Source organism: Neofelis nebulosa, chromosome 7 (assembly GCF_028018385.1).
Source record: "Neofelis nebulosa isolate mNeoNeb1 chromosome 7, mNeoNeb1.pri, whole genome shotgun sequence".
Lineage (NCBI taxonomy): Eukaryota > Metazoa > Chordata > Mammalia > Carnivora > Felidae > Neofelis > Neofelis nebulosa.
The window spans coordinates 145,859,833-145,883,855 of record NC_080788.1 but is presented as its reverse complement, the minus strand read 5'-3'; the positions used below and the strand labels follow the sequence as shown (position 1 = coordinate 145,883,855).

General features: G+C 57.2%; 1 protein-coding gene across 1 annotated transcript in view; it reads left to right on the top strand.

The window, feature by feature from the left end:
* CDC42BPB (CDC42 binding protein kinase beta) overlaps window positions 1-21,865 on the top strand; it is a 99,906-nt gene extending 78,041 nt beyond the window's left edge. Inside the window, 17 exon segments of the mRNA XM_058740352.1 lie at window positions 1,004-1,093; window positions 1,455-1,532; window positions 2,810-2,915; window positions 3,802-3,938; window positions 4,526-4,665; window positions 5,700-5,781; window positions 7,336-7,552; window positions 7,760-7,822; window positions 8,922-9,518; window positions 12,707-12,804; window positions 12,918-13,002; window positions 13,107-13,224; window positions 13,323-13,440; window positions 13,989-14,094; window positions 14,178-14,248; window positions 20,503-20,529; window positions 20,531-21,865. Of these exon segments, the coding sequence (XP_058596335.1) occupies window positions 1,004-1,093; window positions 1,455-1,532; window positions 2,810-2,915; window positions 3,802-3,938; window positions 4,526-4,665; window positions 5,700-5,781; window positions 7,336-7,552; window positions 7,760-7,822; window positions 8,922-9,518; window positions 12,707-12,804; window positions 12,918-13,002; window positions 13,107-13,224; window positions 13,323-13,440; window positions 13,989-14,094; window positions 14,178-14,248; window positions 20,503-20,529; window positions 20,531-20,755 (2,358 nt within the window). The 3' untranslated portion in view covers window positions 20,756-21,865.
* The last annotated feature ends 2,158 nt before the right edge of the window (window positions 21,866-24,023 follow it).

Here is a 24,023-nt window from a genome sequence, read left to right as displayed (position 1 = left end):
CCTTGTTAATTACAACTTTTGGAAAGTGTTTCTCTGATTTGCTTGATTGGGATTTCAGTGTGGAACACAGGGTAACAGCTGCAAACTGCCCCTGTAGGAACCTAGCCCAGCTACTTCTGTGTCCCAGCGCTCGCTCCCGCTCACTGCACACACGCATGGTTTATGTGTGTCTGTTTAAATAGCAATAGCCTTTCATCAGGAAATAATAACACTCCGAATGAGGTCATTTAAAAAAAATTTTTTTTTAATGTTTATTTATTTTTGAGAGAGAGAGACAGCTGTCAGCACAGAGCCTGATGCAGGGCTTGAATTCACGAACCATGAGATCATGACCTGAGCTGAAGTTGGGTGCTTCACCAACTGAGCCACCCAGGGGCCCCAAAATGAGGTCATTTTTAAGTGGTTTTAGAATAGCTTCAAATTAGATTCAAAGCTTTAGCTTCAATTTCAAACTGAAATTAATTTGGGAATCTTGAGTGCTTAGAACAAAACATTGCTTCCCCGTGTCATAAGGCTTTCAGGGAAATTCTTGCTTCTGGCCATAGGCCCACAGACCCCTATTGATCTCAGAATTTCTTCTTGATCCCTGAAATGAGGTCAAAAACATTTGACTCCTTTATCTCAACGATACCAGGTACGGATGAAATCATTTCTGAACGACAGCAGCGGCTTGGTGGTTTCCAGTTTCTGCCCCTTACACAGGGCCGTGGGGAGAATGTGAGCAAGGGCTTTGGTTGGAGGGGGAGGCTTGGAGCTTCTGGCCTTTGGTAACAGCTGTGACTTGACAGACCCCACAGTCATCACTCTGGTCTTAGAATGCCATGGGCAGTGGTCCTCAGGGAAGGCAGCCTGGCTGTGAGTGAGGTGGGGTCAGATGGGAGCCAGAGCCGGGGCCGGGACCTTGGGTCCCCGGTGGAACACTCTCGAAACGCAGACCACGGAATCGGAGTGTGACTTCTGCAGTTCTCTCCTTCCCACTGTTTCTTTGCCTTTATTTTCACAGAGCAGCTCCACTGGGGAGCAGGAAACACAAGCCCCGAAGCCAGAGGTGTCCCCGTCGGTGTCTGTGGCTGCAAGCACAGAGCAGCAAGAAGTAAGCAGTGTCATACTATATACTACCCTGAGAGAACCTCGGGACCCACCACCCCCATGCCCGTGTGCCACATGCTGCCCTCGGTGAACAGAGGCTGCCCTCATGCCAAGGTGGCCCCCCTGGTCCTGCCTCACACCTTGTAGCCAGATCCCATCGCCAGCTGCTGGGCCTGACTTGTATCTCCGAGGGACTGCCCGTGCATCGGCTGGATGAGCGCAGGCAGATGTCTCAACAATGTAGTAAATTAAAAATGCAGTTCATTATTAATCAGTTCTAGGGAGAAATGAATCCCAAGCAGGGTCTGACATGTTAGAGCAGTACTGAGCTAAGAGGATGCTCACCTGTGCCTGCTTGTCCCCAGGACATGGCTCGGGCCCCACAGAGGCCGCCCACCGTGCCGCTACCCACCACGCAGCCCCTCGCTCTGGCTGGACCAAAGGTAGGGCCCTTGCTTTTACCCGTGGCACCTTCTCTATTTTAGAAGGTAACTGTATGAATAAGATAGGCTCATTGGTTTTGTAGACACGGTGAGACCCTTGTGTCCTGTTAATGGTTTGCCGTGTGAACAGTGTGTGGCCCAGGAAGTGTCTGGACCCTGTGTTTCCTTAATTAAACCAATGACAAGTCGTCACATTCTAATTGGGAAATTTCAGAACTCCTCTCGTTTTCCTTCATTTTCTGGATCACGTTCCCTTCTCTGATGGTGACCACTCTGTGTTATGTATCTACTGTGTTCCTTCTGCAAACTTACTTCCGCTTACCTGTCTGCACTTCCGGCAGTAGAGAACCCTGTGGCTCGTGGGAAGGTGTGTCCCCAGAGTAGGGGGGCCGCACCAAATGTGCAGTTTTCTCACCTGTCTTTTCCAGAAGCACATCTGGAGAGCCAGGCGCCAGCGCAGGTCCGGCACTGACCCCCGAGCTCCAGTTGTGTTTCCAGGCTTAGCGTTTGGCTTCACACATTTAGATGCGTTTTGTTTTCCTTTTCATGCAGACGTGGCCTCAACCGTAGGCAGCCATCCCAGCTAGGGACAAGACCTTGATTTTGTTGGGCTTTGGACTTAGCTTCTTGCACAGGCAGGGGTCAGGTGGACTGCTGTCTGCATCTCGGGTTCACTGCTCCCTTGCTTCTTGCAAATGGTTTTATAGTATTTGCGTCCCCGAGTAACAGTCCTTTCGTTTTGCTGTGTCGGAGCTGTGTAGACTCACCGTCCTTCGTGTCTGCGGCTTGTTCCTCTGCTCAGCCTCCCGTGATTGTGTCCTCGTGTCTGTCCTCCCAACGGGACGGGGGTCTGTCCAGGCCTTTGCTCTCCAGAACAGGGCTGCCGTCCATTCCTGGCTTGTCTTTCGGTCTCACGTGCAAGGGCAGCTGTGGGGGCGGATCCCCCCCCCCCCCCCCCCCCGCCCCCGGGGCCTCCAGGAGGCACGGAGCTTGCTCCAGAGTCGGTGGCAGCCGTGGTACCACAGCGGCCCTACCCATCCCCCCGTGGTGTTTTGGTAGCAAGACCAAAGCTCACGGAAGGAAACGCGTTGACTTATTTTCAGGCTCCAGCTCTGTAGATGGGTGTTAAGCACTCCTCTCTGGTTAGCACGTACATCTCAAAGTGAAACTGCACCTTTTCGACCTTTCGAGGCCATGGCTGAGTTTATAAACTTGACCATAAACAGACGGTCTCTGCTCAGAGCCTGGGTCTCACCTTCTCGATATTCTTCCTCCAGCCAAAAGCTCACCAGTTCAGCATCAAGTCCTTCTCCAGCCCCACGCAGTGCAGCCACTGCACCTCCCTGATGGTGGGGCTGGTCCGCCAGGGCTACGCCTGCGAGGGTGAGTGTGGGCCCTGCGCCTTGGGGCTGGGGGGTGGGGGGGAGGGGGGGGTGGGCGGCTGTCCCGGGAAGGAATTACTCCAAGGTCAGGTGCAGCTGAAGGGAAGCCTATTTGTGAGCTAGTCGAGGGCGGGTCCTCTCTCTGTAGCTTTGTGAACACTCAGGAGGGGTCCTCGCTGCACTGGGAGAGCCGAGTATTGTTTGCCATAATACGAAACATGCAGGGTCCTGGAAAATCAGGAAGAGCAGAGAGTAAACAGGACTTTAAGCTTCTCCGTTATCACGGCGTCTGAGGATAAGCCGGTATTTTGTGTCTCCCCTGCTGCGCTCCCGCCCTGGGCCGGGCGCTGTACTCGCATTGGGCAGCAAGACCGGTTCAGGGCATTTGATCACCCGTCTCACAGATGAGCCGCCTGCCGAAGTCACACCAGCGACAGCAGCTGGGCGGGGGGTGCTCTGCAAAACAGCTTTGTGTTCTACCTGGTAGCAGCAGCCTTTCCCTTTGTTACTGGCAGGCCTTTTGATCGGCTGCCAGGACACCTGTGTGTCCTTGAAGCCACTGCCCTGTCACACGCCTGTGGCAGCAAGGCGTGGCTTCCCGGGAGAGCAGTGTGGCAGCAAGGCGTGGCTTCCCGGGGGCCGCGCCCCCGACGCCAGCCCTCGCCAGCCCTCGCCTCCCCACGAGGGCCCTGCCAGCTTGCCGGAGAGCTGCTGGGTGCCAGAGTCCCGGGGCTCTGTGGGGCCTGTGTTCCAGAATGTGCTGGCTGCACTGGGTGTCTGGACCCTTCCTGCGACTCGGGGAGGTGATTACTGAGCCTCGTCCTGCCCCGGAGGCTCTGACGGCCGTGCCTCCCCCCCCCCCCCCCCCCACCCCTGCGCTTTCCCAGTGTGCTCCTTCGCTTGCCACGTGGCCTGCAGAGACAGCGCTCCCCAGGTGTGCCCCATCCCTCCTGAGCAGTCCAAGCGGCCGCTCGGCGTGGACGTGCAGAGAGGCATAGGGACGGCCTACAAGGGCTACGTCAAGGTAGGACGCGCGGAGACCCGGGTTCCGTCGCCTCAGCTCTCCTGGCCTCGGGCGCCATGACACAAGAGTCACACCCCACTGCTCCCAAGGGCTGTCCCTGGTTGCTTTGTGAAGTGACCTTCGCGCTGCTCCTGGGAGGCCTCCCCTCCTGGGCGCCAAGGCACTGGGGCCCGGGTTCCGAGGACCCCACAGAAACATCTCCGTCTGCCAGAGCCCCTTGTCCCCGCCTTCTGGGCCGTGCATTTAAAGACAGGGCTCTGTGGCCAAGTGCCGCCCGAAAACCACTGTGTCCGGACAGCCTCCGGCCGCAGCCTCGCAGCTGTGTGTGCTGTGAACACGCCTGTCTGCTGACTCGTCCGCCTTGGCCCGTGCATCACCTTGTACCACGTGTGGATCCCTCCCCAGTAGTGCCTGAGTCTTCCCGGGCCCAGACCCGGCCCTGGCACCAGCCTGGGAAGGGCGCGAGGGGGCTGTCCCCGGAGGAGCGGGCCAGCCGTTCGGCAGCTGGAAGGAAACCACGGGCGGGACGTCTCCCGGGGCCGCGGCCTCCACTGCGTGGACTGGAATGTGGCCACTGTTCCCTGTAGGTCCCAAAGCCTACCGGGGTGAAGAAGGGGTGGCAGCGGGCTTACGCGGTGGTCTGTGACTGCAAGCTCTTCCTCTACGACCTGCCTGAAGGAAAATCCACCCAGCCTGGCGTTGTCGCCAGCCAGGTCCTGGACCTCAGGTGCGTGTTCTGTGGGGTCTGTCCTATCGTGTGAGTTCCGACTTACTGTGCTGCTTGGCGATCTTTAGCCCCGTCACACCTTCGCATCCGTGCACACTGTACGCACGTAGAGTGCGTGCTGTAGCAGCCTGGGTATTTTTGCACACTACGGTTTGCCAGGTAGACATTTGTAAAACATAAGAAAACGACACGTCCCAAGAGCAGGGGGAACATACCCCAGAGACACACTGTGCAGCCTAAGGTGTCAGAACCTGAGAGTACCCTTTTGTGACAGCGACCTAGAGCCCTGGGCTTTGCCGCACGACACCCTCTCCTACACCTCATCTCACCACGGGCCCTCCTGGCATCAGACCTGGGAGGCCGGCGGGGCGGAGTCAGCACAAGGGACGCGCTCAGCCCAGGGCCCGGAGTCCCCTCCGCCCGTTGGCACCCACCCTGGGCTAGGGCCCGGCACCTCTGTCCCCAGCTGTTCTTGGGGACAGCGGGCTGTGGCAGGCGCCCTGACGACGGCTTCAGGGACAGAAGCGTAGCGGGGTCACCTCCGCGGCGGCCCCCACTGCACATCCGCCACTGGGCTCGGATGGGCCCCAGCCTCGTGACGAAGAGGCCGCTGGCTGGCAGGCGGCACGGGGACTTGGTGTTAGATGTGGAGCCCAGGACTCGGAGGGTATCGGACACGGGGCTCCCGCAGTCACTTTGGCACGTTGCACCCCCTTCCTTAGGGGCCATCACCAAGCGGCCACTTGATTGTAGCCAAGTAGGGGCCAGTTCGGTGACGTGTCTGTGACTGGAGGCGTCTGACACAGACTAGAACGGTGTGAACCAGGGAAGGAGCTTCTGTTCTCCCACGTCCCTAACCACTGAAACGCGTGCAGGGTCCTTGAGTCATCTGTTGGCTCTGTCAGCGTGCTTTCTTACCCAGGTGGAGGCAAGGGGTCCGCCTCACGTTCTGTATCCTTTCCCATAAGTGGGGCGGAGGACCGGCCCGCGTGCACGTTTCTTTCTGATATTCCGAGTGTTCTGTTTCTTACCAGGGACGAGGAGTTCTCGGTGAGCTCGGTCCTGGCCTCAGATGTCATACATGCTTCTCGCCGAGACGTCCCGTGTATATTCAGGGTATGCTTTTTTTCTGTTTCTTAGAGATGTTTCACTAATCGTAAGAAAGAACTCCCGTGGTTAAAATAACAGTTCTTTTTCGGACCGTTTCGTTGTGCCATAGCAAGGGGCTAGCCGGTCCAGGGCGGACCTCCTCTTCCTCTACCTCCTGCCCCCCTGATTCCTTCCCTCGTGTTGGGGTCCTTCCTTCCTAGGCCCCGTCTCCCCCACCTCACTGGCACTGCCTTCCGTCCTGCACCTCAGCCGCCGCATATGTCTGTGACTCCGGTCACGACGTGCCTGACGCTGGGAGCCGCCATGTCGCCCTTCACGGGTGCAGTGTGCCGCCGCAGCTTTCCTTCCTGGGACTCAGCGGCCACTACCTGGAGCGAAACAGGAAGAAGCCAGTAGACGTTTCTCAGCACTGTTGTTGGCTGAGATGGAGAGGCCCCTCCCCCCCACCCCCACTGAGTTTACGTTAGACGGTGCGCCATTAGGAAGCTTCTGAGAGATTGTGGGATGGGGGAAGGATCCCCCCAACCCCTCCACTGGGGATTTTTTGGAAGATCTTTTTTTTTTTTTTTAAGTTACTTACTTTGAAAGAGAGAGAGAGAGACCGCGTGAGTGGGGGAGGGGCAGAGAGAGGGAGACAGAGAATCCCAAGCAGGCTCCGCACTGTCAGCACGGAGCCTGATGCGGGGCTCAGACTCACAAAACTGTTAAATCGGGACCTGAGCCAAAACCAAGAGTCAGACGCTTAACCGACTGAGCCCCCCAGGTACCCACATTGGGGGTATTTTATAAATACGGTAGAAGTTTGGCTGACCACCAAATGGAATCCAGGAAGTCCTTTCAATTCAGAAACTGCCTCTTACGTACAACACAGAAAGCTGCCACCGTTGCTTACAAGGTGATCCTTCTGTAGGAGCTTCAACTGCCCAGGGGACTCTCACAGGGAGGCATGTTTGGGCAAAAGGCTTTTGTTGGAGATTCTGTTTTTCCTGTACACATTCTGAGAATCTGCTTTTAATTATAACAAGGGCATTCAAGAAATCAGTTTCTGTTTTATTCGATGTTTTAATTTATTTCTGAGAAAAAAAGAAACCATGTGTGAGTAGGGGCAGGGCACAGAGAGAGGGAGACAGAGAATCCAAACGAGGCTCCAGGCCCTCCTGAGCTGGCAGCACAGAGCCCGTCGCGGGGCTAGGACTTGTAAAACAAAAACTGCGAGATCATGACCTAAGCTGCAGTCCGACACTCAACGGACTGAGCCCCCCAGCCGCCCCGACAAATCAGTTTTTAAATGGGATGACTACATTACGGTTTTGGCAAGAGTGGAGTTAACTAGAACCTGACAAGGAAGGGACGCCGGGTGCCTGTTTATCGCTGTGCCCCTGCCCGTGTTCAGCAGCAGAGCCCCTCCTCACACCCTCTGCGGGCGCCCGAGTCACGGTGCTGGGAAGCACGCCCTCCTGTTGCCCACCTCCGGTGCGAGGTGGTGGCCGGGCCAGGCTGGGGGCGTCTGTTTGCTGTGGTTTGGTTGTCTTATGGCTCTTCTCTTTGTCTGTCATGAAGGTGACAGCCTCTCTCTTAGGGACACCTTCTAAGACCAGCTCACTGCTCATTCTGACAGAAAATGAGAACGAAAAGAGGAAGTGGGTTGGGATTCTAGAAGGACTGCAGTCGATCCTCCACAAGAACCGCTTGAGGAACCAGATCGTGCACGTCCCGCAGGAGGCCTACGACAGCACGCTGCCTCTCATCAAGGCCGTCCTGAGCGCCGCCGTCGTGGGTGCGTGCCGGGGGCCGCGTGGGGCCGCGCTCTCCCAGCATGGACGGCAGCGCATCTGGGGGGTGCTGCGGGGCCGGACCTGAGCGCGCCAGCACACGAAGGCCACGGCCGCGTCGTCCGTTCGAATGTAGTCCCACACCTGCTCTGAGAAGCGAATGGCGCGCCTGCAGCGCTGACTTTGTGTTCTTACCTCTCCTGCCTTGACAGATGGGGACAGGATCGTGGTCGGCCTGGAAGAAGGGCTCTATGTCATAGAGGTGACCCGTGATGGTGAGTGCACAGGGGCTCCTGTCCGTCCTGGGCTCGCGCAGACGGGAGCGGGATGCGTGGCAGGAACCCGCGAGGGCGGGGACGCGTTCGGTGATGTGGGAAGCGCGCAAAGGAAGGGAAGGGCGGACAGCTGAGAAAAGCAGTTTGCGACAAATAAGACAGATGTTAGTAGCCGTGGAACGTTCACCGGTGCCTCCGAGCGCAGGGTGCAGTGCGGGGCAGAGAGCAGCCCCAGGGGCCGGGGGCGAGCTGCTCACGGCCCTCACCGAGCTCGTCTAGGAGAGGACTGCGTAGGCAGCTGGGGGCGGGGGAGCTTCCTAGAAGGAAGAACGTTTCCTGAATTCCTCCGTGTGCTGAGACCTGACAGGAACTTCCCTTCTGTTGCTTCAGATTTTTGACATTTCGTTCTGCTCGGCAGGAGAATGCAGGGTACCTCCTGTCTCCCCCTCCTCACTGCCCTGTGTCCGGGGACAGAAATACAAGGAGACCAGCACTGGCCTGGGCCCTGGGCCAGGGTCTGGGCACCGCCCCTAGAAATGAGGGGCTGCTCCCGGGTGGGCAGCGTTCCCTTCCTGCCGAGCCCGGAGCGAACGCACGTCACCTGCTGCCGGCCTGCCGGGGCCCGTTGGTCCCTCAGGGTCCAGACCCAGGGCTCTGCTCAGAGAGCCCTTAGTGCAGGTCCTGCATCCAATACCCCGGATGTTATGGGCCCGGTGGGGATGGCAGCTGCTTGCAGAGCTTGAGGGTCCAGTGAGGTCGGAGACAAGTCTTTGTTCCCTAAATGCAACCCGAGGGTTCTTGGCCTCAGGGAGGAGCTGGAAGGACGTCCAGAGCCACCTCCAGGCCGGGGCCCTGGTGCGGGGGGGGGGGGGGGGGGGGGGGGGCGGTCTTAGAATGGTGGCCCCCAGGGGCCACTCAAGGAGGGCGCTGCCCTGGCGTCTGCAGGGCCGTGAGGTCGGTGGGGGTGGAGGCACGTTCTAGAGCATGATGGGGCCGTCCCTCCACGCCGACTGCGGGGAAGGGAGCGGTGGGGAGGTTCCTGGCACCCTCGAGCGGATGCCCTCGAGCGGCTCTGAGACCCGACGTTGCATCCCCGCAGTGATCGTCCGCGTGGCCGACTACAAGAAAGTGTACCAGATCGAGCTCGCTCCCAAAGAGAAAATCGCCGTCCTCCTCTGCGGCCGCAACCACCACGTCCACCTCTGCCCGTGGTCTGCCTTTGATGGGGCGGAGAGCAATGTCGACATCAAGCTTCCGGAAACAAAAGGCTGCCAGCTCATAGCGACTGCCACCTTGAAGAAGAGCTCTTCCACCTGCCTGTTCGCGGCCGTGAAGCGGCTGGTCCTGTGCTATGAGGTCCAGAGAACTAGGCCTTTCCACAGGAAGTTCAATGAGCTGGTGGCCCCCGGCCCCGTGCAGTGGATGGCCGCGATCAAAGACAAGCTCTGTGTGGGCTACCCTTCTGGGTTCTGTGTGCTGAGCCCCCAGGGGGACGGGCAGGCTCTAACCCTGGTAAATCCCAGTGACCCCTCGCTCACGTTCCTCTCACAGCAGTCTTTTGATGCCCTTTGTGCTGTGGAGCTCAAAAGCGAGGAGTACCTGCTTTGCTTCAGCCACATGGGACTGTACGTGGACCCGCAAGGCCGGAGGTCACGCATGCAGGAGCTCATGTGGCCTGCGGCGCCTGTTGCCTGTAGTATGTATATGTTTTCTGTTGCCATATCTCTGTTGCCGCTTTTCACATCGACAGTGAGCACGTGTCCTGTTTCGCTTTGGTCTGTCTCTCGGTTCCCTTAGCTGAGCAGTCAGGCGCTGGAGCGGCGGGCTCCGTGGGTCTCTTCAGGAGAAGGTGTGGTCCTGACACCGCGTCTGAGACCGGCCGGCCGGGCGGGCTGCAGGCGGGCTTGCCTCTCGAGCCGGCCTCCAGCCCACGGCACCTTTCTGTCCCCGAGCGCCGGGGCCTCGCGGGAGCCCCACAGCCAGAGAACCCCAACGGGGATGGTTTATAAGCTCACACGGTAATAAAAACAAGTTACAGGTTTCTGGCAGCCAGAAAAAGTTGAGCTCCAGTGTTCGGTAAAGCTCCCGGAGGGACGTTTTCCGGAAGTGCTAGGAGCTGCATTCCTGTGTTTGCTCAGTGGCTTTCTGTGGAACACAGTCCCTGGACACGAGTCATTGAGGCCTGAGCCTGGTGAGCAAGGACCTGGAGTGGGTTCCACAGGGCCACACCCCGCCCACCCGCTGTCTGATCGCTCAGGCTGGACTCTCAGCCTCAGATCCCACCTGTTCCGTGTATCCTGGTCACCCGGGTCATCCAAGCAGCGGGTCGCACAGAGAGCAGGGAGTAATTAGACTAGACACAGGGTGCACGTTGATTTTGGGCTGGTGGGGGTGGGGTGGGGTCACAGGTCTTCTTGATTATCTAAAAGGACAGCCTTTTTTGGTGGCTGGTTGATGGCCATGCCAAGCTGGCAGTGTACCCAAAGGTGCTGAAACCAGGATGTCAGGCCCTTGGGGCAATCGATGTGCCAGCCTTTGGCTCTCCCGCCTCGCTGGCTGATTCCTGACTTGCTTAGCCCTCAGCCAAGGGCGCCAGTGCAGCAGATAGGCAGGCAGGTGCTGGCAGCCCAGGGCCAGCAGGGAAGGAGGCAAGGCCTGTTGCCATGACACTTCTCCGGTCCCTTCCTTGCCGCCTCCCGTCCTCCTCGTGGGAGACTGCATAGGAATGGCCCCAGAGCCACGTAGGATCCCTGCCAATCAGAGTCTTTTCCTTTAGAATCCTAAGGTTGGTTTTGGGTTTGTTTTTTTTTTTTTTTTCTAATGTTTATTTTTGAGAGTGAGAGAGGCAGACTGCAAGCAGGGGAGAGGCAGAGAGGGAGACACAGAATCCAAAAGCAGGCTCCAGGCTCTGAGCTGTCAACACAGAGCCCAACGTGGGGCTCGAACTCACAAACTGTGAGATCATGACCTGAGCCAAAGTCGGACACTCAACCAGGCGCCCCTAGAATCCTAAGTTTTTGAACAGTTTATTGTGGAAAGGTCACTGAGCGTGGTGAGTTTGGAGTCCTGGCTGTGTGACTGGCATGGACACCTGGTGCCCCTGTTCTTCCCTTTCCAGGTCTTACTCCACCTTTGTGGCCTTTGTGTCCCACGTGCACATTATAGACACCAAATCAGTTTTAGAGTCGACCAAAAATAAGTATGTAACGTGCAGGCTGGAGAGGTATTAACTCTCTTGCCTCTATGTTCCAGGCCCTGAGCTGAGCATTCTTGTGTGTTCTCACCTGTCCCTTGTCATGTAGGGAGGACACAGTCTGTCCCATCTTGCCAAGGAGGACACTGAGGGCCACAGAGGAGAGGTAGCTTGCATAGGGCGCAGAGCAGAACCCGGCTCAAATGGAGGCCGGTCAGTCTCCGAGGCCCATGCCCCTCCTGTTGACTTTCTTTTTTTAAAGTTTATTGCTTTATCTTGAGGGTGAAAAGGGAGTACGAGCATGGAAGGGGCAGAGAGAGAGAATCCCAAGCAGGCTCTGTGCTGTCGACTCAGGGCTCAAACCCACGAACCGTGGGATCGTGACCTGAGCCGAAGTGAAGAGTCGGACGCTCAACCAGCCGAGCCACCCAGGCGCCCCTGGTGTTGACTTTTTAATTTAAATTTATCTTGAGACTGGACACTTCAGTCTATCACTAGAGGTCACACACACACAGCTCTCTTCCTGGCTCCTTGCAAATGAAGCCCCACATATTCCCCCGTAAGAGGAGCTGCCCCAGACGCCTGCGGGTGGAGAGTGGTCCTCTGAACGTTACCTCAAAGTTTGCTGACCTGTCACCTCTGAGACGGTCTGGTGGCGAGTCCCAGCGTCTTGCCTGCTTCGTAAACCCTGTTTCGTGGTTTCCTTTTTGCATTCGAAAGAGAAGGGCCGACCACGTAGCCCGTTGGGAATTGGCAGCCACACGGCAGAGCTCTTTTAAAAATTCATCTTCGGCAAGTGTCGGGTGACAGGAGGGAGTTCGACTCGACCCCGGAAGGCAGAGGGACCGGGAACAGTGCATTTCTGCAGGGTGGCACTGGGGACTCGGGGGAGGCAGAGTGACGACAGGGTACCTCCCGCCTGCCCCGCCGTCCCTGGCAGCCCGGCCGCGGCTCCCTCTCTCTGCGACAGTTCTAAATGTGGGGAATGTCCCCTCAGCTTCGAACGCCAGGTGGGCCAACGCTTACCGGTGTGTGATGTTCGGTGCCCTAGGCGGGCTTGCCGTCACCAGGACGACCCCCGGGGCGTCCCTGTCCCTTAGGGAAAGAGCCCCCTCCGGGGTTCACGGCAGGCGCGTCCTCACGGCCAGGCGTGTGCAGACCTCCCCGGAAGGACCGGTGGGTCAGCCGGGTGCGTGGGGGCGCGGGACTGTCGCCCCGGAGCGAAGCGGTTCTGTTTGGAGACCTTAAACGCTTACTCGGAAACCGGACTCCTCGGTGCCTCTTAACAGAACTTGCCTCAGAAAAGAGAGCGCTCCGCCCCTCCCTAAATAGCAGCCGCGTTGGGCCTGAAGTCCCTGTGTTTGCAATAATCGTTTAGAAAGCTAAGTACGAGAGCCAGCTTTGTGAACAAATCCCCTCCAGCCTCTGTGCTGCGGTAAAAAGCTGTGCGGTTACACACGTGATGGTAGAGCGTTGAAACATCCGGTTGAGTTCGTGCGAGTCCGAAGGGAAGGAGGGTTCTAGAGCGGGACCGGGAACGCTCCTAAGCCCAACCGGCCGCTGAGGGCGGCGGGGGCTCCCCGGCGCTCCCCGAAGGTCGCGGGGGTCGGGGCCCGGCCGCTGCCCGTGGGGGGCGGCGGAGGGCGCGGGGGCCCACGCCCGCTCACGCCAGCCCCGCTCGTCTGCGCTAGGTTGCAGCCCCTCCCACGTCACGGTGTACAGCGAGTACGGCGTGGACGTGTTCGACGTGCGCACCATGGAGTGGGTGCAGACCATCGGCCTGCGCAGGGTAAGGCGGCGGGGCGCGGCGGGGCGGGGCGGGGCGGGGCGGGGCCGGCCCGGCCTCCTCCCGGGCGTGCGCGGCGCCCGCGGCTACCAACCCTCTCTGGCTTTCCGACGCAGATAAGGCCGCTCAACTCCGAGGGCACCCTCAATCTGCTCAGCTGCGAGCCCCCCCGCTTGATCTACTTCAAGAGCGAGAACTCGGGTAAGACGCCCGCGGCAGGTGTCGCGCGGAGGGAAGGAGGGGCCCCGCGGGTCAGCAGCACGAGGGCCACGCGTGACCGGCGGCGGCGTTCTGCGTTCCCGCAGGAACGGTCCTCAACGTGCCCGACACGTCCGACGGCAGCAAGAAGCAGATGCTGCGGACCAGGAGCAAGAGGCGGTTTGTGTTCAAGGTGCCGGAGGAGGAGCGGCTGCAGCAGCGGCGGTAAGAGCTGGGTCGTGGCCCGGCCTCGCCGAGGTGGGAGGAGGGGAGCCAGGAGGACTTCGACGTCTTTGAGCCCCGGAAACACTTTCTTTCCCCAGAGAGATGCTCAGAGACCCAGAATTGAGGTCCAAAATGATCTCCAACCCGACCAACTTCAACCACGTGGCCCACATGGGCCCGGGCGACGGGATGCAGGTGCTCATGGACTTGCCTCTGGTGAGCTCGCGGGCCGGGGCGGGCCGGGCCGGGCGTGGGAGCCACATCCGCACCTGCCTGTGTCACCGGCCCCGGCCCTGGTGCCCGGCAGACCCGGGGCACCTGGCACATGGGTCTGTTCCCACCCTCAGCTGGTCCTGCAGCCGCCCCAGGGGCTGTGTGTGTGTGCACGTGCGTGTGTGTGTGTGTGCACGTGCGTGTGTGTGAACGCTGACGCGTTTACACGCGTTTGGTGTCTGTCACGGGTTCGGGCTGCTAGCGTTTCGTGAGAAACTAGCTGTCAAAAATGATTTCTCAAGAACGTCTCGATAGGAGCAGGTAGCATAGTTTTTCATTTAAAACCACAAAACGGGGTTGGGCTCAGCCTAAAATAGCTATTCCCACTTCTTAGCTCGGCATTGGCCCGGAGCCACCGTCCGTTTTGCTCACGGGGTCCCCGGGACGCTCTGTGGCCGGCGTACCTGCTGGGCCGCGGTTCCGCCCCGGCGGTCTGCCTGCACCCTGGCGAGGGCGCCCCGAGCGTGCTCACTGCTGTTCTCTCCACCCAGAGCGCCGTGCCCCCCTCCCAGGAGGAAAGGCCCGGCCCTGCTCCCCCCGGCCTGTCCCGGCAGCCTCCCCCGAGGAACAAGCCCTACATCTCGTGGCCCTCGTCAGGTACCAGAGGTGCCCAAGGGCGGGGGCCTGTGTGGGGGAGCTCCAGGCTTTCAGTCCAGATGACGGCTGTCCTCGTTCCGTAGGTGGGTCGGAGCCCGGAGTGGCTGTGCCCCTTAGGAGTATGTCCGACCCCGACCAGGACTTTGACAAAGAGGTAAGACTCGCCTCGTTACAGGGACGCCCCCCGAGTGTCTGCATCTCCGCACGTGGAGGCAAATCCGTGGTGACGGAGGCTTTGCCCCACCCGGCCCAGCCACAGGGGCCCAGCGGGCTCGGGAAGCGGGGCGGGAGCGCAGGAGGAGCAGCAGCCTGGTGACAGGCCGGCCTGAGCGCTCGTCACCCCCTCGGGGGCTCCCCACCCACGACTTCTCAGGGGCTGTGCTGAGGAGGGGGGGGGCAGGACGGCACCGGCTCCGGGACCCTGAGCCCGTCGGGAGAAAGATGGAGGTTCCCCTCTCCGGGTAGTGGCCTGAGCGGCACGTTCCTCCGTCAGACCAAGGCCTCGGGAGCCAGGCACTGGTGGCTGCCCCGGGCATGGGGTGGCGGGGCAGTGGGCTCCTGGGCACTGACGAGTCGGCACCTCCCTGCCGTGTGACCGAGAGACGAACGCCTTCCCGTAAGAAGTCCAGCCAACTTCTTCCTTCTAGACCTCTCTGTGTCGTCTTACTGGGACGTAGCATACTGGTAGCTGCACAGATGGCCTTCTGCGTCTTCCACGTCGGTCTTCTCTCTGTCCTGCCCCTCTGATGGCCACTCGGGATCAGAGCGTGCACACCAGGGTGCTCCCGTGGGAGATGGCAGTGAGGGCCGTGGGGCTCTCGCCGGTCTCTCTGCCCTCAGGAGCTTGTCCGTAGGAGGCCAGGAGCCGGACAGCCTGCCCTGTCGCTGTCCAAAAACACGGCCCCGGGGCTGGGCGTGCTCACACTGGCTGCCACACTGATCAGGGAAAGACAGCAGGTCTCCGTTCACACGTTTCTCATTCTCACTGAGGTCACGGCTTTCCACACGTGCGTTGGCCATTTCTTCCTCCGGGGCTCGCCTGCACACCTTCACCCCTCGTCCTGATTTCCAGAAGCTCTTCACTCATTGTCCATATTCCCTGTTGCAAGTACTCTGGCCAGTGTCACTAATCCTTCGATTGTGCCTCGATTCTAAGGGTGTTCTGTCTTAGCACAGATGAATTCTCGTGCAGTCCAGTCTGCCTCACCTAGGATAAACGTTCTCTCGTGGTGCCTGCAGGAGTCTGGCAGGGGGTCTCTGCTGTCGTGCCGTCACGACAACGTCAGAGAGAGGGAGTGTGTGCGATGGCTGCGTGCATGTGTAGGCAAGGGCCTGAGTTCATTTCTTTCGAAAGTGGATGGCATGCTGGCCCCGTGCCACCGATTTCCCTCCAACTCGAAATGTCTTTATTATAGTCAAGTTCCTTTGTTTACACGTTTCTATTAATGGACAGGCCGTCCCCCAGTGCACCCACTGGATTCTCTTCCTCTAACAGGAGACTGGGCAGAGCAAATCTCTTTGTTCCCCCGTTAGAACAATTTCTTAGCTGTTTTTTCCTCCAAATATATTCTTTTAAGTTATTTACTTACATAATCTCTGCACCCAACGCGAGGCTTGAACCCACGACCCCGGGATCGAGTCGCACGCTCTTCTGACTGAGCCAGCCGGGCGCCCCACTCCAAAGAAGTTTTAAAACCAGCCTGTTGCCTCCACGGTAAAAAAGTAAAACTTGGGTTGACCTTTTCATTGGGATTACGTTGTGAATTCATAGATTAATCTGGGGGATGCCCTCCATCTTGACCTTTCCTGTGTGGGAACGTTGAGCATCTCTCCAATTAATGGCTCCCCTCTTACAGGCCATGCATGTTTGTGGTTAGTAAGTTTACTCTTAAGAATTTGAAGGTTTGGGGGCGCCTGGGTGGCTCAGTCGGTTAAGCGTCCGACTTCAGCTCAGGTCACGATCTCGCGGTCCGTGAGTTCGAGCCCCGCGTCGGGCTCTGGGCCGATGGCTCGGAGCCTGGAGCCTGTTTCCGATTCTGTGTCTCCCTCTCTCTCTGCCCCTCCCCCGTTCATGCTCTCTCTCTGTCTCAAAAATAAACAAACATTAAAAAAAAATTTTTTTTTAAAGAATTTGAAGGTTTGGTTGCCATTGTGAATGGACTGTAATCTTCCATTACGGAGTTGGTGGTTACTTCTGGCATCTTTGGAATGTTCAGTATCCAGTCACCTTGCTCCATTCTCATTGGCATTTGTGTCTGGTCGATGGCCTTGGAATTTTGGCTCTCTGGCCCTGGGCAGGGCAGATGGTGGGAGCGAAGAGGTGGGCGCTGCCTCTCTCCGTGCACTGGCCGGGGCTCCTGAGCGCCTAGGTTTGGATTCCTACACCACTGGCTCTGTGCCCCTGCCCGCGTCTCACTAAGACTTCACCCTCCCCCGCCCCCGCCCCCACCCGTCCTTTGTGGGGGGCATCTTTCACTTGGCTAAAGAAGTGGTTTTCTCCTCCTAGCTTCAGAAGAGTTTGTTTTTTCAATAAGGAAGGGATGATGGATATTAATCAAGATGCTTCTATCAAAGTTTTCCAAAGTGACCACCTTCGTGATTCTCTCCCTAGCCTGTTAACGTCAGAACGGACGTCCTTGTGTTCTGAGGCTAAATCCTCCTTGGTCACGATGTGTTGTTCTTATTTTGTACGCTAACAGATTCAGTCTGATCGTTTGGTTGACTATGCCTATTGGTAAAGTTGACCTGTGGCTCTCATGTTGTGTGTGTGTGTGTGCTTGGCCAGCTTTGTTTCAGAGCTGTGCTGGCCTCAATACCGAGGAAGCCCGTAACTCTCAGTTGCCATAATATATGGAATTTCTTTCCCGGAAGGTTTCATAGAACTCCCTTGAAATTGCCCACGATTAATGGCTCTGGAGGTAGGTCTTGTTTTTTTCCTCTTATTTTCCTTTTTTCCCCTAAACTGTCTATGTTGAAAAATTTCAAACCTCCAGAAACGTTGCAAGAATAGTAGACCTTTACGTAGTCCGCTTTTCCCTGTTTGATGTTTTGGGGCCGACCCAGCAGAAAGTAAGTTGGAACATCACGACAGCCCTGGTCCAGTTCTGCGCGGGGCTCAAATCGCCCCTCTGCACCCTCCCGGCCCCTGCACCACGGCCCCTACAGCTTGCTGAGACCCAGGCCCCAGTGAAGGATTACACATTGCACATGTAGTCCCGTCTGTAATCTGGGTCTGGCCTTTTTTTTTTGTCTTTCATGGCATTGATTTGTTATCAGTACGGTCCTGTTGCAGAATGTCCCTCAGTCAAGGCTTCTCTGACGTTTTGAGTTGGGTAACAGTGGAAAGTCCCCATAACTCTCTCCCTGCCACCCAGATCTCCCGGGGACCAGCAAATAAGTGCGTGTAAGCACGCGTGCCCGCCACTTCCTGAACTGTATCCAGAGGTGGGACAGACCACGCCCCTCCCCCTGAGGACCAGGAGTCCTTCTCTTGTGTAACCACGGTGCCGGCCGTGGTCTGCCTGGGCCACAGTGTCCGCAAGGACCGTTTCCTGGAATGGACCCTGTCTCCGGTCACACGAGACATTCAGCTGCCTCAGATCTTCAGCCACCCCCCACCCCGGAGCACAGCTTCAGTCTTTGCTGTAACATTTTGCGGAGAACACGCCCCTTACTTTCTGGAGCGCTCCTCAGTTCGGGTGCGTCCCTCATTTCCTGAGATTCCAGTTGTATGTCCCAGGCTGGAATACCACACGGAGGACATGGTGTCCTCGGCGTGTCCCGTCCTGAGGCACGGAGCCCCTGTTTGTCCTGCACTGACCTCGTTTGTTTCTCTTTGACATCATTGCAAGTGATGTTCACGTGACACGAAGCAGCCATTTGAAAGTGAACGACTCGGTGGTTAAGGCATGTCCAGAGTCGTGCAACCACGAGCTAAAATCAAGGGTCAAAACATTTCCATCGCCCCAACCCCTTCCCCCCCGACCCCCGACTAAGCAGCCTCTCCCCGTCCCACCCTTCCCCCAGCCTGTGGCAGCCACGAATCTTTGTTCTGTCCCTGTGGAGTCACCTGTTGTGGACATTTCGTATGAACAGAATCGTGTACTACATGGCCTTTCATGTCTGGCTTATTTCACGGAGCAAGAGGTCTTCGAGATTCGTTGTAGCAGGTGTCAGCGGGTTGTTCCTTTTTGTTGCCAGATACTCCATCGTACAGCTGTACCGTGTTTCGTGTACTCCTTGGTCCACTGATGGATATCTGGGCTGTGTTCACCTTACGGCTGTTAAGAATAGGGGCGCCTGGGTAGCTCAGTCGGTTGAGCGTCTGACTTCCGCTCAGGTCATGATCTCGGGGTCCATGCGTTCAAGCCCCGTGTCGGGCTCTGTGCTGACAGCTCGAAGCCTGGAGCCTGCTTTGGATTCTATCTCCCTTTCTCTGCCCCTCCCCCACTCATGCTCTCTTTCAAAAATAAACATTAAAAATTAAAAAATACTGCAAATATGAATGTGTGTGTACACGGATTCGTGCAAGTGCCTGCCTAGCAGTGGAAAATGTTTAGCTTTCTGAGGAACCATCAAATTGTTTTCCACAGCAACTGTATGCCATTTCACACTCCCACCAGCAGCGTATGAAAGTTAAGATTTCTCCACATCCTTGTCGCTACTTTCCTGGTTTCGTTTCGTTTTGTTTTTTAAAAGCCATCCTAGTGGGTGTGAAGTTACTTTACCTCATTGTGGTTTTAATTTGCATTTCCCTAATGAGTAGTGATGTCAGCATCTTTTTTGTGTACTTGTTGGCTACTTCTATACCTTTGGAGGAAGGTCTGTTCAAGTCTTTTGCCCATTTTTAAAAATTGAGTTGGCTTTTCACTGTGGGGTTGAAGAATTCTTCATGTAATCTGGATACTAGACCCTTATATGATTTTTAAATACTTTCTTCCGTTCTGTGGGTTGTGTTTTCACATTCTTGATAATGTCCTTTGATACTTCTAATTTTGGTGATACCCAATTTTTTGTTTTGTTTTGCTGGTTGTGCTTTTGAGGTGCTAAGAATTCATTGCTGAATCCAAAGTCTTGAAGATTTAATAGTGTTTTCTTCTAAGAGTTTTATGGTTTGAGCTTTTGTATTTAGGTCATTGATCTATTTTGAATTAATTTTCTGTATGTTGGAGGTAGGGGGTCCAGCTTCATCCTTTCATATGTGAGTATCTAGCACTATTTGTTGTAGAGACTTTTCTTTCCCTCATTGAATGGTCTTGGCACCCCGGTCAAAAACCAGTTTGCCGTGGCTGGATAGATTTATTTCTAGACTCTCAGTTCTATTCCACTGTTCTCTGTGCTAATACACACCACAGTGCATTACTGTTGTATTGTATTACATTTTGAAGAAGTTTGGGAAGTGTGATTCCTCCCATTTTTTCCTTAGTATTGACTACTCTGGGCCCCTTGCAATTCCGTATGAATTTGAGGACTGGCTTTTCCATTTCTGGAAAAAAGGAGAGAGCGCCATTGGAATTTCAGCAGGGATTGCCCTGAATCTGTGGATCACTATGGGGAAGTATTGCCATCTTAATGATGTTCAGTCTTCCTGTCCATGAACATGGGATGTTGTTCATTTAGGTCATCTTTTAATTTTGGGGAATATTTTGTAGCCAACAGTTTCAGTGTAGAAATCTTTCACCTCTTTAAGTTTATTCGTAGTTAGGTGTTATTGCTTTGGATGCTATTTTGAATATAATGGTTTTCTTAATTTCCTTTTCACATTCTTCATTGCGGGTGTATGGAAACACAACTGATTTTTTGTGTGTTGATCTTGTACCCTGCAGCTTTGCTGAATTGGTTTGGGTTGGGTGGGAGAGTTGTGAGTTCTTCGGGATTTTCTGTATGTAGATTCATCTGTGAACAGAGATGGTTTAACTTCTTCCTTTCCAGCTTGGATGCCTTTTTCTTTTTCCTGCCTAATTGCTCTGGCGAGAACTTCTAGTACAATGTTGAACGGCAGTGGTGAATGCAGGCATCCTTGCTTGTTCCCCACCTGTGGGGGAAGTTTTTGACTTGCACCATTTGGTATGAAGTGAGCTATGGGTTTTTCATGGACATTCTTTATCGTGTTGAGAAAGTTTATCATGAAAGTATGCCTTGTCTGACTTCAGACCGTCTGGTTTCTTCACTGTGGAGTTGCTCATTCCTCTGTAATTACTGAATTACTTGTGGGGTTATGATCTCTTACCAGCAACCTTAAGGACCGTGTGACACGCTGGTAAAGAGGGTGTGTTGTCCTAACAAGAAAGGGGATAGCAGCTGCCACATCTTGGCACCACAAATGGCCACATCTGGCTGGGCGGCACACAGCCTCCACAGGCCCAGGGTGATTGGTTCATATGCTGACCCCCTCCTTTGTGTTAACAGCCCGACTCGGATTCGACCAAACACTCGACTCCATCGAACAGCTCCAACCCCAGTGGCCCCCCAAGCCCCAACTCCCCACACAGGAGCCAGCTCCCCCTGGAAGGCCTGGAGCAGCCGGCCTCCGACGCCTGAAACCGCCAGCCTGCCGCCTCACCACCGTGGGGCCCGGGAGCTGGGGGTGGTCTCCACTGTCAGTGCCAAGACTGAGCTGACTCTCCAGTGTTGTCCGAGGAAACACAGACTCAATTTGTAGATATGGAGATAAAGAAAAATCTTTATTATAGTAATGATCAGTTACACGCCGCATGGGCTGTGGCGGTAGACCGGATCCACTCATCTGCACAGCTGTGAGGAAATACTGTTCCGTTTGCACATGAAGGACCAGCACCCAGCCCAGAACAAGCTGAGAAGCCACACGGGGCCCCGCAGACACCCAGTGGGCCCAGCGCAGCCCTGCTGAGGAAGTAGCTCGGAACGCAGCCTCAGTGACGAGCCTGTTCCCTATTTCCTGAAACTGTTTCCTAGGACCTTAGGAGAATAGTAGGAAGTTGTGTGTCATTCCCAGTGTCACTAGAATTGTGAAGACAGGAAAGTGGAGGTTAGTTGGTGGCCTTTTTGTTCATTTAGCCATCACAGTCAGCTGCAGACGACCTTCCGCCGACCTCGTAGCCATGGACACAGGCCCCTGGTGAGTGACACCTGCCCTGGGTCCCTTGTGTGTTAGTCCATTCCCGGTCACAACCGTCAAGCGTCACCTGTATCTACTACTGTGAAGTCAGCTCACTTCCACAGCTTCTGCCTCACCGCAAAACCGGGGAGCGTCGAGCAGCATCCAGGCCGAGGCCTGCTGGGCGAGAGAAGGCCAGCGCCCCCGACGCCCCGCCCCTGCATGGAGCCCTGTGATTAGTGCCCGTATGCATCATGTAGACTCGCCCGACACACTCCTGCACATTGGCTCGGCCCGCGTATTTACTCTCACCCTTCCTTGCTCACGTGTTGAGTGATCGGGTTTGTGGCCTGTCCCATTAAAGGCTGATGGTTAACTGGCCAGCAGACACAGCTGGTCTTTGGCCCAGGACGGGCTTCTTCCCACTCTCCCGCTGGTCGACGTTCTTGGCGACGCTGTGTAAGACGTGCACTTACCTTGAGTCGGCACTGAGTGACGTGGGCACCACGGCCTGCCTGTGCGTGTCACACGCCCAGCACCTGCCTGCCCGCCCACCTCCCTGGGCCTTCTGCTGGGGCTGGCACCTGCTGGGGGTTCTGGTTTTTACTTTTTTAATGTAAGTCTGAGTCTTTGTAATTATTGAATCGTGAGAACATTTTTGAACAATTTACCTGTCAATAAAGCAGATGACAGCAATTTAAAGTTCTCAGTGGTCTGCCTGAGCGTCAGGACTTGTCACCCTGTGCGCATCTGGGTCCCCTGTGTGGGAAGTCCCTCCCCAAAAGTTGAAGGATCCCCCCCTTACCTGCAGAAGCTGTTCTTGGTCATTCACTTGGGGTGGGGGTGAGGGGTCCTGCAGAAGGCTCCTGTGTCCACATGGCAGGAACTGGCTTCCAGCATAGGGCCCTGGCGGGAGTCCTTGTGGGGCGACACCCTGACAGGGTAGGTAGGACCAGGCTTGAGCCCCTGGGTGGTGAGAGGGGCCACCTGGCTAGGTGCCCCTGCTAGGCCTCCAGGTAGCCAGCCATAGAAATTCCATTTGAATTTCAACCTGAGAGGAGGAGGAGCCCTCGAGGGTCATGGTCAGGGCCAGCAGGCTCCCATGAGACCCCCGCAAGGCAGAGCAGGGGCCCCAGGAGAGAAGCGGCACAAGAGAGGCTCCCATCTGGGGGGCTGCCTGGAGCAGTAGGGGGGACCTGTCCACCCACAAGCACGCGGGTTCCTCAGCAACCCTAGAGGACAGGATGGGGCAGGCCAGAGTCACCGGGAGCCAGCAGAACTTGGGACAGGGGGTGGGCGACCACACTGGGGGCTCTGCCCTGATGGCTTCATCTCCTCAAGGGTGTGCAGTAGCCTGTGGTACATCAAGTTCTGTTTGCCCTGAACCCCAGTAAGTTCTTGGTAAAACAAGGGCAGTGACCTGCCCACCCCTGCCAGAGCGGGAGGAGTGAGGGTACAGCAAAGTACGAACTGCAGCCGGCCCGGTGAAGGGCAGGCCGTGCTCCGGAACCATCCGCGGGGCCGTGGCAGCTCTGTGCCACCCAGCGCGGCCTGGGCCCTGCTCCGTGATGCACATCCCGCAGCCCATCTGTTCCCCTGGTCTTGGCGAGTCCACCACCCCCTCCGTAGGGGACAGATGGCAATCCTCCCACCTGCCCCTGAAGGGGGATCGGAGTAGCAGTGACCACGCCGGGTACAGGCAGAGCCTTTCAGACACAGAAGCTGGGAAAACGGATAAAGGAGCACGAACGAGCTGTGCAGGGCAGAGGGAGCCGGGCCTCCAGGCAGGGCCTGAGATCCCGGCCCGGCTGAGGTCTGCTGCACGCGAGGATTAAAGTGAGCCATGCAGAGCGCCTGTCACTGAGCAACAGGCACTCGGGCGTCCGCGGTCTCACAAAGAAGAGTCGCTGTACTAGCAGGATGGTGGCCTTGCACAGCGGAACGCTGCCCGGCACCGAGAGTGACACAGCACAACCATACGCGACGGTGGACGTCGCCGACGAGATGCCGGCCGCACGGAACACAGCGGACGCGTCCACCCGACAGGAGCCCCCGGAGCGGCAGCCCGGGGGCCGGGCGCTGGCGATGCTTCCAGACCCACGCGCCGCTCCCACCGAAGGCTGGCGGACCGCTCCCCGAGCCCTCGTCCGTGCACTTCCACGCGCAGCCGTGGGATTCTCTCGCCCTGCTCCGCCCCGGCACCCGCTCCCCAGGCCGGAGCCACCGCGGGGAAGGGCAGGCCTTGCGGCGACGCACACCCCCGTGGGCGGCGCCCTGACGCCCCGTGGGCAGCGAAGGGGCCGGACCCGCCCCGTCCCTCCAGGACAGCCTCCGGGTCTGGTGGACGTCCACGTGCTCAGCCCACGCCCGAGCCGTGGGAGCCTGAGCTGCTTGGTCCACACGGAGCCTCCAGCCGGTGGGCACCGCACCCACCGTTCCCCCACCGGGGGCCCTCCGTCCCCCCACCGGACCGGCAGGAGGAGGAAGCCCTTCCGGCCTGGTACCAGCCAGCCAGTGAGAAAGCGCCACCAGCCCCAATGCCCGCTGCCCCCGGTGGACCGCCACTCAGACCAGCCCCACCCAACCCCCGGCCTTTTCTCTACCCTGCTCCTCTCCTTTGGTCTCCGGACTTGCCTGCCCGCGGTTTCGCCACAGCCTGCATACCCCGAAGTGCAACTCCTCTGCCATTCCAGAACAAACCCGTTTTTCTGGTAAAATGGCCGGCCGTTGTATTTGCAAGGTCGAAATTACATGGTGTCAAATATAGGATCCAGAGAAGACCCCCAACAGCCCCTGAGGCCGGCGAGCAACAGACTCCGTGAGCATTCTGCTTCCTCGTCGACCCCGGGGGGTA